Below are 17,426 nucleotides of genomic sequence, written 5' to 3' on the forward strand. Positions count from 1 at the left end.
TGAGATAAAGTATGTATCAGTGAATTGCATAGCACAGTAGCTGACATCTTGAATAAAGGTGCTGCTGCTGCTGATTGTTTTCATTCTTTTTTCCCTTCCTTAACAGAATATATCCAAGCAATGATTCTAGTAAAAGATGCAACTATAAGCCACAATTCAACATTGATAAAGGGTATGTACATTTCTAATCCTAATCTAGAATATTCTCTGCTGTTTTCTTGCTTTGAAGCAAGCCAGCCTTAATTATGTTGCCTTAACCAAAGACAGTTTAAAATAAAACTGCAAGATCCATATAGGTAAGTTATGGAAATCAGTGTTCCTAGTCAATGAAAAGTCCTGCCCATTCATAGATAGGACATGCACACCCTATTAAACCTCTCAGGAAGAACAAATGTATCTCTTCTTCAAAACAGCTTCTCCTATAAGAAGCCCAAACAGAATTCCAAGACACCAAACCACTCTAAACCTGCTTTGTGTAAAGAACAATGCTAGAAAGATATATTTTGGTATAGATAAATTGATGGAAACTTTTTTCATTTCTAGATTATTATTAGAACATCAATGTATCAACTTTAAAGGAATTGAACAAAGATAATGTACTAGGATTAGAAAAAGAAAAATTGAAAAGTTGTTTTAGGTAAACAACAAGGTCCTACTGTATAGTAAAGGGAACTATATTCAATTTGCTATAATAGTCCGTAATGGAAAAGAATATGAAGAAGAACATATATGTGTGTGTGTGTGTGTGTATATATATATATATATATAACTGAATCACATTTCTATATAACAAACACAACACTGTTGATCAATTATCCTTCAGTTAAAAAACTTTTTTTAATTAAAAAGTTATCAGAATCACTATCCTATAAATCTTAGACTATCACCAATTTGCTAAAGTGTTGAGGAAGTATATTTTCTGAATTTTTATTAATACTGCTAAATATTTTCAACAGATTGTAATCATTTTAACTGTCATGATTTGGAGCCTTAGAGTTTTAAATCTCTGAAAATATGGCTTAACATCATCAGTTTATTTTAAAGAAAGGTTTTGTTATTCAGAAATGTTTTCACTTTCAGTCACTAATGTAAAGTTTTAGAAGAGAGTACATTCTTTCAAGAAAACAGTCTTTCTCCCAGTAGCCTACAGTAGCACTTAGAATCAACATACCCTTAAGGGGTTACATTAGTTTCCTAAGAGAGAAGCCTGTAAGTGCAAGAGGTGGTAAGAAGAAATAATTGTAAACAGCTTTTTTCTTTCTAAATAATCTTTCCCAGTAAAAGAAACTAAGTTGGGTTTTTGTCTTGGTTCTTTTAAAGTGATTTCATTGGTAGAAATGCAGAGTATTCTAGTCTCATATTTTTATATAGGTCATCTGAAATGTAATAAATTTATCAAAATAGAAGTATATGTTTGCTAGTGGTAGAGCTAGCAAATGTTTTTAAAATATCAGGGAATTATGTAGTGACATTGCTAGCAAGTGTAGGGATTAAACACTTCATAGTAATAAAGTTTCATATTAGTATTTATTTTAAAAGGAATACTGAGACTGGGAGAAACAAAAGGACTTGGTGTTGGGGTCTAAACAAGCCATCCCAGATCCAGCCTGAATTCCCCAAACCACTAATCTACGTTTGATTTTTCTTTGCTTGTGTATAGTTCTGTAAATATTTGCTGTATCCCCATACAAAGAATTGGATACTGTTTTCTTGAAAGAAACTATTATTTCTCCTTTCTTCTCTTATCTAATGGTTAATAAAAATCTCCATTTTTTTAGTAAATCTTGTTTCTAACTATGCTTACATACCTTGGTTACATTTGTATTTCTTAATATGGCGTTATATGGCTCATTCAAAGAAATTTGCTGGGAAAAATCAGAAATTCTTAATTTGAAAAACTTACTTACTTTTTTTTTTAAAGGCTCTGCCATGTTGCGTTGGGTTATTACTTCCCCTACCAGGGATTGAATTTTTGCCCCCTACTGCATTGGGAGCACAGAGTCTTAACCACTGACCGAAACTTATTTATTAATCAGTTATTGTAGCTCTCTTCATCTATCAGATTTTAAATCTTCTTTCTTTACCTCAATAACTAAAGAGGGATGTTTACTTTCCAATTAGCCAAGGATGACGTTGGGTCAGGGCTTCCCATGTGGCACTAGTGGTAAAGAACCTGCTTCCCAATGCAGGAAACATGAGACGCAGGTTCGATCCCTGGGTCAGGAAGGTCCCCTGGAGTAGGGCATGGCAAGTATTCTTGTATTCATCTCCAGTATTCTTGCCTGGAGAATCCCATGGACAGAGGAGCCTGGTGGCCTAAGGTCACAAAAAGCTGGACATGACTGAAGCGACGCATGCATCCACACACATGACCCTGGATTATAACTTAAACTACTCTTTTATTTTCTTAAACTTTTTTTTTTTCTGTTTAATAAGACTGGTCTACACTAAAGGACCAATGCAAGTTAATAATAAGGCAGGAAGAGAATCACTTTTTTATTAAGGTCCACTACTGCATAGGAAAAAGCATGATTAAAAAAAACCAATTTTTTAAAAAACAAACATAGATTATTCTGCATATTCACTTTTTTTTTCAAAATAAGAGCAGGAAATGTATAACTTTTTTTTCATTAACTGCATAGTTTATTTGTATAGTGAAGTCATGTTAGAGAGTAAGAATAGGTGAAGTTGAAAAATACAGAGACAAGAATGAACCAGGGACATCCTGGCTCAAGATGAAATTAAGTGTAGAAAGATACAGGGGAAACTAAGAGAATTATGAATGAACAAATGAAAAGACAAAAAGAGCAACCCAAATACTTTTCCCTCCTCTGCAAAAATAGAAAGTGATAGAATAAGAAACGTAAAGGCTTCCCATTTTACAACCTTAATAGAGTCTCTGAGAGTTACACTATTTTTTCTGTAAAATACAAGCAGAAATAGGGATACTTGATGTTTGCTTTAAAGGATGATTAAAATACAGATGAAGTTTGGGCCAAATTAGAATTTCTGCAGTAGAAATTTCTTCTATGTCTTATTTTATCCTGTCTTATTTTCTTAATATCCTTGAAAATGTTGATACCTAATTTTTGCCTCAATTTTGAAACCTTAATGTTTTCAGATTTAAGGGCTCCTTATATCTTTAGTCAATAAAGTTATTATTTAGATATTACAGTGACTCATTTTTAACTTGTTTGTAATTTTTTCATGTAGATCATACGTCTGTGACCCAGAATGCAGAAGAAAACAAATCAAGTTCATTGCCCTCGACGTCATATGAAGACTTCTTTCCAAAAGACTGCACCTCTCAGTATGTGTAGAAGTTAAATTTATTTATGTTGTTAGTGCTTTTGCTCCCAGAAAGCGATTTACTGTTGCTAATCATTTGACATAAGAGTAGATAAAATATATAAAAAAAGGATTCTTTCCCATGAAAACTTTTTTTTTAAAATCTTCTTTATTTTGTATTGGAGTATAGCCGATTAACAATGCTGTGATAGTTTCAGGTGGACGGCAAAGGCTCTCAGCCATACATACATATGTATCCATTCTCCCCAAACTCCCTCCCATCCAGACTTCCACATAACATTGAGCAGAGTTCCCTGTGCTCTACAGTAGGTCCTTGTGGGTTATCCATTTTATTTTATTTTATTTTTTATCAAATAAATAGGTCAAATGACATAATTCTTTATTCCCACTAAGATGAAATCAGACAAATAAGACATTATGTTCCATTTCGACCAAGAATTTTAAAAGTTAAGAATAAGTGACGAGAGACACAAGTGAAAAAGATACAAACAAATTCTACTAGTAAGATTTAAATATGGTACTATACAAAGATTTAAATATTTTCTACCTCATGCTATTTGTTACTGGAGTATAAAGAATCAGAACACTAGGAATTTATACATTTATAGGAATTTATGTTATCAGATGTTATTTTACTTTGAAATTAGGCTTCCTAATGTAAGACAATATAACTAATGTCTCTCTATTGCTTGTCCCTTGGAATAGTGATTCTTTAAAACGAATTTGATTTCTCTCTAAAAGGGAATTAATTCTAACTAGTAAAGTATTTTCAGATACTCAAGTTATTGATGAATTCATGAGTGAAATAACTGCCTGCACCGGTCAGATGTGGAGAAACTTCACCTTATGTTTAAGATAATTAATTTTTAGGCCAAGAGTCCTCCCACAAATTTTAATGCTGCTGCTGCTGCTGCTGCTAAGTCACTTCAGTTGTGTCCGACTCTGTGCGACCCCATAGATGGCAGCCCACCAGGCTCCTCTGTCCCTGGGATTCTCCAGGCAAGAGCACTGGAGTGGGTTGCCATTTCCTTCTCCAATGCATGAAAGTGAAAAGTGGAAGGGAAGTCGCTCAGTCGTGTCCGACTCTTAGCAACCCCATGGATTGCAGCCTACCAAGCTCCTCCATCCATGGGGTTTTCCAGGCAAGAGTACTGGAGTGGGTTGCCATTGCCTTCTCCGTGGTTATCCATTTTAAATATAGCAGTGTATACATGTCCATCCCAAACTAACTATCCATTTCCCCTACCCTTTCTGAAAAGTTTTAGAAGTTGTGTATTTTATGTAGGTTCATAATTCTCTATATAGGTTATTAGTTAAATCTGTAAATAATAAAATCTTTTAATAAACTTTAGAACTAAGGATGCCCCAGATACAATTTTTTCTCTTGAATATATGCTGAATTAATCCCTTCATAGCAAAGAACTTCTTGAATCATCAATATTTCATATTCCCCTTCCCCAAAAATAGGGGAAATAAATTGATGACATTTTGTAGAAAAGAATGCTACAGAACCCAGCTTGGAACATAATTTATTTGTTTTAAAGTTCAAAATCAAGTTGAAAAGGGAAATGAAACATTCAATTTACTGGTTATACAACACTAGTGGAATCGCTCAGTTGTGTCCCACTCTTTGCAACCTCATGGACTGTAGCCTACCAGGCTCCTCCATCCATGGAATTTTCCAGGCAAGAGTACTGGAGTGAGTTGCCATTTCCTTCTCTAGGGGATCTTCCCGACCCAGGAATTGAACCGAGGTCTCCTGCATTGCAGACAGACGCTTTACCCTCTGAGCCACACTGTAGCTATGTAAATCACTCAAGAGTAAATTAGTCTAGAACAGAACAAAGCTATGAGAGCTTAAGAGAATTTATTTCAGTCAGTACTGAATGAAGCCAAGGGTATATATATCCCAGGTAGACAACTAGTAGTGCTCATAGCTCAGAATATACTGTAATGCTTATAAGAAAAAGTGGTAGAAAGGCACTTGGCACTTAATAATAAGGAAAGAGCAATTCCAGGCACAGTCTTTAAAAAAAAGAAGGAAATACTGAATACCTAAATAAATAAATAACTTATTAAAGTGGACTAGGCTAAGAAGATTAAAGTTAAATGGAAAAACAAAGCAAAATGGAAGAACACAGCAAAAAATGCATTATAGACTATATTTTTACTATGGAATGTACCCCCAGTATTATTCAAAAACTACTAAAATAGATTGAAGTTATATAAGGGAAAACATAACCTTACCTCTTTTTTTTTTGTTTCTGCCCTCGTTTTTAGTGTATTAGGTGCTATTGCATTGTAGTCCATGGATGTGATAGATTTGCATTGATCTTTTAGCTGCATTCTCTTTTTGTTGCAATGGTGAATGGTATTGTTTCCTTAATTTCTCTTTCTGTTTTCTCATTGTTAGTGTATAGGAATGCAAGGGATTTCTTTGTGTTAATTTTATATCCTGCAACATTACTGTATTCATTGATTAGCTCTAGTAATTTTCTGGTAGAGTCTTTAGGGTTTTCTATGTAGAGGATCATGTCGTCTGCAAACAGAGTTTTACTTTTCCTATCTGGATTCCTTTTATTTCTTTTTCTGCTCTGATTGCTGTGGCCAACACTTCCAAAACTATGTTGAATAGTAGTGGTGAGAGTGGGCATTTTAGCTGCATTCTCATTCAATATTTTTTACTATCTTTTTGAGATTTTTAAAGATTGAAAACATATAAAAGAATATAGCAAAAACTATACTACCACCAGCCAGAACTAATAGCTATTAACATTTCATTGTATGTGCTTCCAATGTCTTTTTTTTAAAAGAAAACAAAACACTGTAGTCTATTTGAGCCATACCTAACTTCTCACGCTGACAACGTTCTGTTCTCCTCTCTGCTTTTCAAAGAGCAGTCACTGTCATCAGTTATTTCTCTAGTTCATTTTTTTAATATTTACACAGCCTTAAATAATATATAGTGCTATTATTTATATTTTTAAATTTTAGATAAATATTCATATATATACCTTCTTACTTTACTCAGCATTAGTTTTGAGATCTAATCATGCTGCTTGCTCTGTTATAGATCTGTTTCATTCCCTTTAACTGTTGTTTGGATTTCCATAATGTGAAAATACATTTTATTTACCCATCCCTTTAAGGATGGATAGATAGTTCCAAATATTACCTAATGTAAATAGTAGTACAGTAATCAGTTTTACCCCAAACTTTCTTTTAAGGAAGTATTCATTGTGAAAGTTGCCTATTAAAGGAACTCAAAGGTATAGTCTGGAATCTACAAGGTTACCCAAAATGTAGAATAAAAGGGCAAATGGATGAGAAAAAGAAGAGAATGATGAATAGTGTTCTTAAAAAAGAAACCATTACCAGAAAACTAATGATTTTAATTAACACTACAGAAATATTTTCTGGATTATCCATATGTTATAATGTTTTTTTAGGAAACGTTAAGAGTTTCAAGCTAAGATGATAGAGTTAGGGCCACTGTGCTGCTGTTCATAGCTCCAGTGCAGGAAATCACAATATCTAAACTAGGCTTCAGAATGGTTCCAGCAACTAGAAAATGAAAATACATGTTTTTCATTCAAAAATTTGCTATTTAGGGAATTCCCTGATTGTCCAGTGATTAAGACTCCATGCTACCAGTGCAGGGGACTTGGGTTCTTTCCCTGATCAGGGAACTGAGATCCTACATGCCCTACAGCATGGCCAAAAGAAAAAAGAAGATATCAATCTAAAGGCAGAATGAGTCTAGAAAATAAGAAAACATTTTTGTGTATTTATAAGAACTTGAGATATTAAGCTAGTAAGTCAAAGTCAGGTGAAAGGACTGTCTACAGTATTCAGTAAAAGACTCCAGAACAATTGGATATCATTTGGAGATTTTAAGTTAGATATTCATGTTACATCAGTATAAACTCCAGATGAAATTGAACTGTCGAACCTAGAAAGATTAATTATAAAATTAGAACCCTTAAAGTCAGAAAAAAGATTAGATGTCTTTCCATAACATTATATAGCATGGCATTATTCATAATATCATTTATACTTTATTATAAATACTTAATTCTCTGCCTCGAATGTAAGTTCCTTGAGATTACTGAGCTCTCATCTTTGTTTTCATAGCACCTGGCACATAGCAGGCATTCAAGAAATCTTTGATGCCCTTGCAGCCCTACCTCCAAGCCTCCAGGGAGGGGAGAAAGGCTGCAGGTGGAGATAATTACCAGTCGCCAGTGATTTAATCTTTCATGCTTAAGCAGTTAAACCACTATAAAAAGCAACAGGGCTCCTGGAGCTTCCTGGTTGGCAGACACTTTGAGGTGCTAGGAGGGGGGTGCATTTGGAGAGAGCATATGGAAACTCCATGCCCCTTCTTAGCTACCTTGCCCCATGCCTCTCTCCCATTTGGCTGTTCCTGAGTGCATCTTTTATTATAAACTGGTAATAGTAGTTAAAGTGCTTTCCTGAATTCTGTTAGTCTTTCCAGCCCATTAACAAAGAGAAGGTTGTGGGAACTCATGGATTGGTCAGAAGTGTGGGTGACCTGAAAATTGCATTTCACGTCTGGATTGGGGGCAGTTTTATGGGACTGAACTAATTTGTGGAATCTGGTGCTGACTCCAGGTAGATAATGCCAGAATTGAACTGAATTATTGGACACTCATTGAAGAAGTCATGCTGGAAAAAAACACCACATATTTGGTGCTCAGAACGAGATTAAAAAAAACACTTACATAACTTTATATAACCACAGAACATAGATGTTTTATTTCAGAGTCTGGCTTATTTTCATGTTGTCTGAGAAGAAACTAATACAGGAATTAAATATCATCTTAGTGTTTTTTTTTTTTTTTTAATATGGGGAATTGTGCTATAAATTTGAGGTTCTAATAAATAATTAATTTTAAACAGATCTACAGAAAACCTGGAAGTTCCCCCTATGGAAAATAAAGTTGCAGACTTTATAGAAAAAGAATCTTCTTTAAATTTATCTTACCAAAAGCATGAGTGCTCTGGCGCCTGTCTGATGAAAATGCCACTTACCTTCAAGGGGGAAAACCCTCTGCAGCTACCAATCAAATGCCATTTCCAAAGACGACACGCAAAGACAAACTCTCATTCTTCAGCACTCCACGTGAGTTATAAAACCCCTTGTGGAAGGAGTCTACGAAACATGGAGGAAGTTTTTCGTTACCTGCTTGAGACAGAGTGTAACTTTCTATTTACAGATAACTTTTCTTTCAATACCTATGTTCAGTTGACTCGGAATTACCCAAAGAAAGAAGAAATTGTTTCTGATGTGGATATTAGCAATGGAGTGGAATCGGTGCCCATTTCTTTCTGTAATGAAATTGACAATAGAAAACTTCCACAGTTTAAGTACAGAAAGACTATGTGGCCACGAGCATATTATCTAAACAGCTTTTCCAACATGTTTACTGATTCATGTGACTGTTCTGAGGGCTGCGTAGACATGTGAGTAGAAGAACATGGCATTTCAAAAAAATCTTCTGAATGTAGGGGTACTTGTCAAGAAATCCTGCTGTGTATCCGTTTGTCTGTCTGTCTTATCTAAAACCAGTTCATCAAGAATTGAAAATAGAAAGATGCACTCTCTCTTTAGCAATAGGAAGGAAACTCTTCACCAGTTATTTTATTAATTTGGGAATTATTTCTTGCAGTGATAAGTTTTCTCCTTAATCTGTTACTGTAACTCTTCATAGCAACAGTTGGAGCTAATGCCATGTAACTGTGCCGAACATTGTGATAAGTGCTTTCCGTCTATTTTCTTTTCTAGTTCTCACAAAGTCTTATGGGGTAGTTAATATTATTTCCATGTTACAAATGAGGAAGTTGAGAAACCAGGTGTAAGGTCAACAAATTTAAGCACCAGGATTTGAACCTATGCTGCTGCTAAGTCGCTTCAGTCGTGTCCGATTCTGTGCGACTCCATAAAGGCAGCCCACCAGGCTCCTCCACCCCTGGGATTCTCCAGGCAAGAACGCTGGACTGGGTTGCCACTTCCTTCTCCTGTGCTCTCAACTGTTATATGTCATGTTTTACTTTCACGTATCTTTTCCTTGCTCCTTTTTTCGAAAGTTAATGGTTCCTCTCCTGATCCCAAAATTGACATTCCATAAAAAAATGAAAACATGTTCTAATATATTAAGACTTTGAAAACCATTTTGTTTTAAAGGTGTATAATTTACTGGTATTTGTAGGTTTGCATCGTTAGAGCAGAGTTGCATTATATGTACATTTAACTTAATGCAAACTTAGCTGCCTATACTAGGAAAAAGAAAATGCATGAGAGAAATAAAGAGAATTAATTTAAAATGTATAGATCGTAGTTTTTAACCATCCTGTCAGTTAGGAGTGTGAGATGAGATACATAAATCTAGTTTGGCCCAGTTCCTTTAGGTTTTGTCATAGAGGAAACCTTTCACTGTGCCAGGTTTTATTCTGTTTAAATATAAATTGTTGTTTTTAAGCATTGCCTCTAACCTGTCTACATTTGGCCAAGCTCAGTCTCCTTCAGTGCTAGAGGAAAAAACTAACTGTTGGGTTAGACAGTGTTTACTGTACTTTATGGTTAGTTTAACAAGGTTTCTTTAAAAACTAATTTTGATGGTGTGTGATTTTTGCCTTAGACCATAGAAACGAATCCCCATGTAACGTGCACCACCAGCATACATGTGTTCGTTTCTTGGTCACAGATTACAAGAGAAGTCACAAAATAAGCAAAAGCTGAGGCTCACGGGGATCTGGAATCGGACAGTAGCACTATGGCCAGGGATTCTAATCCTGACGGGAATGGGAATTAAACATGTCCCATGCATGGTGGAGAGTGGGCACCAAGCTCTCAGGAAAGGGGGGCAGAGACAGGGACCTACCCAAGGCTAGGAGGTTGGCTAATAATTCACAGGGCCTGCAATTGTATAATTGGATTGATAACAACCAGGCTTAGAGCTGTGAAACCCGTAGGTCGGAGCCAGAACAGCCAGTGTAGAGGAGCACCCAGGAGTCACCTCTGCAGAAGTATAATCTTGCACACTCAGAGCACATAAAGGCATTTAGGACCATGAAGGCAGCGTAAGTTCCAACAAATGGCAGAATTCACACCCGAGGAATCAGAGATAAATGTAGAATATGACTGAAGGAGGCTTTAAAATAGGTATGTTTAAAAATGTCCAAAGAGATAAAATATTAATATCCATGAAATGAGAAGGAGATTATTTTTAACTATACTGTATAAGTAAAAGAGCCATTTGGAAATATGGGAAATAAAGCATATGGTTATGAAAGTAAAAAACTAAATAGAGGGACTTCCCTGGTGGCCCAGTGGTTAGGACTCCACACTCCCAATGCAGGGGGGCCTAGGTTCAGTCCCTGGTCAGGGAACTAGATCCCACATGCCTCAACTAAGAGTTCACATGCATGCAATTAAAGACCACAACTAAAGATCCTAAGTGCTGCAACTAAGACTTAGCGCAGACAAATAAATAAATAAATGCATTAAAAAAAAAAAAAAACTAAATAGATGGACTAAATGGTAGCATTGGTATAGCTGGAGAAACAAACAGTGAATAGCAAAGCAAAACTAAAGGGTTCTCCCAGAATGCAAAGAGATAAAGATACGAGGAAAAAAAATTTACAGGTTGAAAAATATGAAAGGTCAATGAGAAATTCTAACATACCTCTGAGAAGAGAGCATCATTCAAAGAGATAATAGCTGAGAATTTTCCAGAACTGAAGAAAGACAGGAGTCCTCAGAGTGAAAAAGCCTACTGTGTACTAGAAAGGGAAAATAAGATAACTACATCTAAATATATCATGATGCAACTTCACAAGTATCTAGGGCAAAGAATAAATATGCTAGCAGATGGAAAAGAGAAAAAATATATTGACAAGGAAGTTTTCATCAAAAATAAGAGAAGACAAAAAGGCATATTAGCTTAAAATGCTGAAGGAAAATAAATATAAAACTGGAATTCTGTACCAAGCCAGACAGTTATTTAGTGGGGGGTGGGGGTCTTAAGAGGGTGTTCAAACAATTACACAGCAGTTGAAGATATGCATTCCTGCTTTTCAGCAATAGTATTTTTATACCTAGAGCATTGTTTTCTAAGCTCTGAGTTTAGTAGGATGTAAAATCACTTAGCGGGTTGTAACTAGAATCTTTTAAATTGTACAGAAAGTATCATGTGTACCGAAAGTAAGTGATACTTATATGCTACAGCTATTTCTTACTTTACATATACACACGCATATAAATATGCATGCCTCTGTAGGATCTTTTCTTAGAAATGTAAGACATTTCTTGCTGTGAGTCGTCGTCAAATATGAAAGCTGCTACCCAAGAGATGCTTAGACAAGGACATAAGAATAAGGATGTTGCAGCATTGTTGTATTGAAAACTAGAAGCAGTTTAATTGTGATTCTAAATGCTGTGGAAAAGTTAAAAAGATGGATCTGAAAAGCATTATATTGAATGAAAAGACAAGTTGTAGGATAATAACTGTGGTAATTTTTAAAAACAATACATTGTATTGTTTGTAGGTAAATATATATGTAAAAGTATAAAGGATGCCTCACCAAACCTCTTGAGAGCTTAGTTTTATCTTTTTTTTTTTTTAAGGAAGATCATATATACAGTATATATGTGGTAAATTATAGTTGAACTTTGAACAATGCAGGGGTTAGGGGTGCCAGCCCTCAAAAATATAGCATGTAACATAATTGGCCCTCCACATAAGCGGTTCTGCATCCATAATTCCACATCCAAGTTTTCATCCAACTGTAGATTATGTAGTACTGTGTTATTTACTATTGAAAAATATCCACATAAAAGTGGACCTGCGTAGTTCAAATCCATGCTGATCAAGGGTCAAGAGAAAGGACTAGACAAAACGATGACAGCTGATTCTGTGTGGTCAAAATGAGTGTGTGTTATTGTTTGTGTTGCCTGTACTTTGTAAACTTTGCAAACAAACTCATATTGAAAAAGCAACAATAGATTTCTACATTTGTAAATAGAATCCAAATCAATCAATTTATTGCTTATTTTTTCTGTTGCAAATGGTAGTTACCACTCTGACTTGTATTATATATGTACAGAAAAATACTGAAGTGAATCATAGAGGAAACGATCTTAAAGTCACTTGCTATTTAACACAGGAGATGAGATTCAAGAGATTTTTAACCAGTAGTCACATATCTGGTTTATACCTGAGATACCCAGGTTCCTTACTCCTATCGAGTGTTAAGTCCCTGTCATGTTAGATAGTCATCTCAGTAGTTAGAGAGGAAATTTGTTTTTAGCTTTTCATGTTTACTGCTTAGCAGTGCTATGAAAAACAGATTGTAGTAGCCAGATACATGGCATCAGTCTCCTCAATCTATTTTTATGTCATTGGAGAGAGAGATAATATAAAACATACAGAAAATTATGTAAGTTCTTTTGAGCTAGACACGTTTAAGTTTATCCATTGTAGGAGAGCAAACCTGGGAGAATTCTCACAATGAAGCTTCTGCTGAATCGGAAATGAAAGGAGTTCATTTTGAAATGTTAAAACTCTTATAGTTAACTATTTCATAAGCAAGCGAGGTACAGGGCAGTTTATAATTAATTTATAAACTTTTGGTAAATGTTGTCTTTCAAAGAGGCCTATTTTATTTAGGGAAGAAGTCTTAACAGTCCATGAGCCAAACAACTGTTTTAAAAACAATTATGTTCTTTATACTTTTGTCAAGAGACTCTCTTGATGCTTTTTTATTCTGACTTCTCCATCCATTGTCTTCCTTTTAGAACAAAATGTGCATGTCTTCAACTGACAGCAAGGAATTCCAAGACTTGCACCTTGTCAAGTAATAAAATAACCACTGGATATAAATATAAAAGACTAGAGAGACAGATACCTACTGGGTAAGATACACTGTGGATTTGTTGCAGGGTGTTTAAAGTACCCTTTGAAGGAGGGTACTTTATCATTGTGGCCTATTTAGTCTTATAAGTGTTGTTAATGCTTAAAGGCAATGCCAAAGAATGCTCAAACTACCACACAATTGCACTCATCTCACACGCTAGTAAAGTAATGCTCAAAATTCTCCAAGCCAGGCTTCAGCAATACATGAACCATGAACTTAACAGATGTTCAAGCTGGTTTTAGAAAAGGCAGAGGAACCAGAGAGCAAATTGCCAACATCTGTTGGATCATCAAAAAAGCAAGAGAGTTCCAGAAAAACATCTATTTCTGCTTTATTGACTATGCCAAAGCCTTTGACTATGTGGATCACAATAAACTGTGGAAAATTCTTCAAGAGATGGGAATACCAGACCACCTGACCTGCCTCTTGAGAAATCTATGCAGGTCAGGAAGCAACAGTTAGAACTGGACATGGAACAACAAACTGGTTCCAAATAGGAAAAAGAGTATGTCAAGGGTGTATATTGTCACCCTGCTTATTTAACTTATATGCAGAGTACATCATGAGAAATGCTGGGCTGGGGGAAGCACAAGCTGGAATCAAGATTGCCGGGAGAAATATCAATAACCTCAGATATGCAGATGACACCACATTATGGTAGAAAGTGAAGAGGAACTAAAGAGCGTCTTGATGAAAGTGAAAGAGAAGAGTGAAAAAGTTGACTTAAAACTCAACATTCAGAAAACTAAGATCATGGCATCTGGTCCCATCACTTCATGGCAAATAGATGGGGAAACAGTGGAAACAGTGGCTGACTATTTTTCTGGGCTCCAAAATCACTGCAGATGGTGACTGCAGCCAGGAAATTAAAAGATGCTTACTCCTTGGAAGGAAAGTTATGGCCAACCTAGACAGCATGTTAAAAAGCAGAGACATAACTTTGCCAACAAAGGTCCATCTAGTCGAGGCTATGATTTTTCCAGTGGTCATGTATGGATGTGAGAGTTGGACTATAAAGAAAGCTCAGCGCCGAAGAATTGATGTTTTTGAACTGTGGTGTTGGAGAAGACTCTTGAGAGTCCCATGGACTGCAAGGAGATCCAACCAGTCCATCCTAAAGATCAGTCCTGGGTGTTCATTGGAAGGACTCATGCTGAAGCTGAAACTCCAATACTTTGGCCACCTGATGTGAAGAGCTGACTCATTTGAAAAGACCCTGATGCTGGGAAAGATTGAGGGCAGGAGGAGAAGGGGACGACAGAGGGGTGAGATGGTTGGATGGCATCACCGACTCAGTGGACATGGGTTTGGGTAGACTCCGGGGGTTGGTGATGGACAGGGAGGCCTGGAATGTTGCTCTTCATGGGGTCGCAAAGAGTCGAACACGACTGAGCGACTGAACGGAACTGAACTGAACCCTTATTCTGTGCCAGGCATTGTCTCAAGCACCTTGTAAATACTGACTTATTTAATCTTTTTTTAAAATTAAATTTTATTGAAACATAGGTGATTTCCATGTTGTGTTAGTTGTGGCTATGCAGCAGTGTGATTCACTTATGCATCTATCCACTTGTTTTTAGACTATTTCCATATAGGTTATTATAGAGTATTGAGTAGAGTTCCCGTGCTGTACAGTAAGTCCTTATTAGTTGTCTATTTTATGTATAGTAGTGAGTATATGTCAACCCCCATCTCCCGAGTTATCCCCCCTACAACTTTCCCCTTTGGTAACCTGAAACTTGTTTTCTACATCTCTGACTCTATTTCTACTTTGTGAACAAGTTCATTAATACCATTTTCTTAGATTCCACATATAAACAATATCATATGATATTTGTCTTTCTCTGTCTGACTTACCCAGTTCATTTAATCTTCACAAAACCACCCTGTGCCATATAATCCATATTATATGGTGGTACCATATAATCCCCATTTTAAAAATGGAAAATTGAAGCACAAAGAGATTAAATCCATGGTCACGCAGCTAGTGAGCGCTGGAGCTGTGATGGGAACTAGGCAGTCTAGCCCTGGGAGCCTTCACACTTAGTCTCTTTCCCTCAGTAATTATTAGTGAGGTAGCAATAGAAAGTGCTTTTGCTTTTAATTTAAGATGTCTAATTGATTTTTCTCTTGTATATTTTATTGACAAGCATTTATGAATGCAGCCTATTATGCAAGTGTGATCGACGAATGTGTCAAAACCGAGTTGTCCAGCATGGACCTCAAGTAAGGCTACAAGTGTTCAAAACTGAGAAGAAGGGATGGGGAGTGCGCTGTCTAGATGACATTGACAGAGGGACGTTTGTTTGCATTTATTCAGGTAAAGCAAAGGTTTACTTTCACATTACGCTGTGGTAATATCTGTATTTCTGAATCTCCATTTTACTAGTCAGGGCCACTGAGATCTTATAGCAAGGGCAAGAGCGACAATATAGGAGGGGTATCAGAGGATGACAAGTGACTGGGAAATTGAGCACTGAAGGGACGACATGCGTTAGGAGGTACCAGGTGTTCCAGAAAAGAAAGGATAAAGGATAAAACTTGGGTTACTGCGTGAGATTTGTTTTTTGGTCTCTGTGGCCGCAGATGCTTCGGGATAAAGTAAGAAAACTTTTAAATAGAAAAATGACTGATTTACTAAGATAAAGATTATTGGTCAAAGACTGTCTTCATCAACATCTTGAGCTATTAGAACTTAACAAGTTAATGTTATAATGAATACCTGTAGGTGATGATTCAGTCAAGGCAGTTCACTCCATTTCAGGGATTCTATAGAGAGTTGCCCATGTTCTGAGCAAAGCCTCCCCCCAGTGTGTTACGGTCGTGCAATTACTGATTCTTTCAGGTCATAGCCCACAGGCCAGACACGTCCATCTCTAGTAGTCTCTTCTTTTTACCCCAGAGTGTCAGGCAAAAGCCCTCACTTTCTGTGTGTACCATGAAGTGAGAAAGGTTGGTGAAATGTGACTCCCAAGGCAGTCTGAAGGAAATGTGGGACCCCAGGCAGCACGGACCAGAGCAGTCCTCCTCATCTGGAATTCCAGGTTCACTTCAGTGAGGGCAAGAATCCTGAGTTCAGAACAGTCACAGCTGGATCCCTGGCACATCCCACTTACAGACACAAATACTGCACAACTTGCCTGGACATTTGTCTCTCATATTTCTGAGTAACTCTTTGATAAAAGTTAGCTTACCATAAAATGCCAGATGATGTCCAGGAAGTATTACTGACTTTACCTACATTGCTAGAAAATGCACCTAAGGGTATCTCTCTAATCTAGCTGTTAATTTTGACTTGTTAACTGTAATTTTAAGTTCCTTGAAAGAAAATGCATAAACTTCAGACTAACCTTTTGATTACATTTAAGGCTTAAGGTGAGAACAGGCACATATCACCACAGATTTAAATACATCACTTTGTAAATAAAGTTTTTAAATGATAAAGCATTCATAACTAGATACAAAGGCTATAATTGTAAGACTAGAGTTCACCTCTCTAATTTCCTGGAGTGCTTTCTGATCTGTATTTTTGTTTTATATTATTGTAGCTCAATCTCTTATCTTCTGTGTTATTTCCCAACAGACAAATACTTGTTCCTGTGTTTTTTCATGTACTGGAAGATATGAAATCTCTTCTTGGTCTTTTATTTTTATTATTTCTCACAATAGTATTCTGGGATGAATTAATGTTTACCTTCATTATAGAAATGAGGTACACCATACACAGTTCTAATAGAGCAGAAGAAATGCCCTTTTGTTGCTTAGTAATTATATTACTTTTTGTCATATTTAGCTCTTTTACTTTTTTCTTTTAGGAAGATTACTAAGCAGATCTAACACTGAGAAACCTGATGCTATTGATGAAAATGGAAAAGAGAATATTATGAAAAATATGTTTTCCAAAAAGAGGAAAATAGAAGTTGCAGATTGTGAGATTGAAGTTATCCCAATAGAACTGGAAGCGCGTCCTGGAAGTATGGAGACTCGGGAGTATCCACCTAAGCTCCATAGTAATACCAAAGAGCCTGTTATGTGAGTGAGATCGTAGGAACCCAGTCAAGATTGAGCTATACTGTTTACTACCAATTAAGAGTAGTTCGTTCTTTTTCTTCTTTCTTACTTTCTACTCCAACTTCTGTATCTCCTATATATCAGTTTGCTTCATAGTTGTAAGTTTA

General features: G+C 36.2%; 1 protein-coding gene across 6 annotated transcripts in view; it reads left to right on the plus strand.

The window, feature by feature from the left end:
* The window catches only part of LOC122447612 (PHD finger protein 11), an 80,637-nt gene that overhangs the window by 11,336 nt on the left and 51,875 nt on the right, over positions 1-17,426 (plus strand). For all 6 annotated transcript variants that reach the window (XM_043478302.1, XM_043478305.1, XM_043478301.1 and 3 more), the window contains 6 exons: positions 107-172; positions 3,214-3,310; positions 8,233-8,796; positions 13,130-13,246; positions 15,399-15,568; positions 17,064-17,280. In XM_043478302.1, coding sequence (XP_043334237.1) covers positions 107-172; positions 3,214-3,310; positions 8,233-8,796; positions 13,130-13,246; positions 15,399-15,568; positions 17,064-17,280 — 1,231 coding nt within the window. The remainder of the gene's footprint in view (positions 1-106; positions 173-3,213; positions 3,311-8,232; positions 8,797-13,129; positions 13,247-15,398; positions 15,569-17,063; positions 17,281-17,426) is intronic.

Source organism: Cervus canadensis, chromosome 9 (genome assembly GCF_019320065.1).
Source record: "Cervus canadensis isolate Bull #8, Minnesota chromosome 9, ASM1932006v1, whole genome shotgun sequence".
In the NCBI taxonomy this organism is placed as follows: domain Eukaryota; kingdom Metazoa; phylum Chordata; class Mammalia; order Artiodactyla; family Cervidae; genus Cervus; species Cervus canadensis.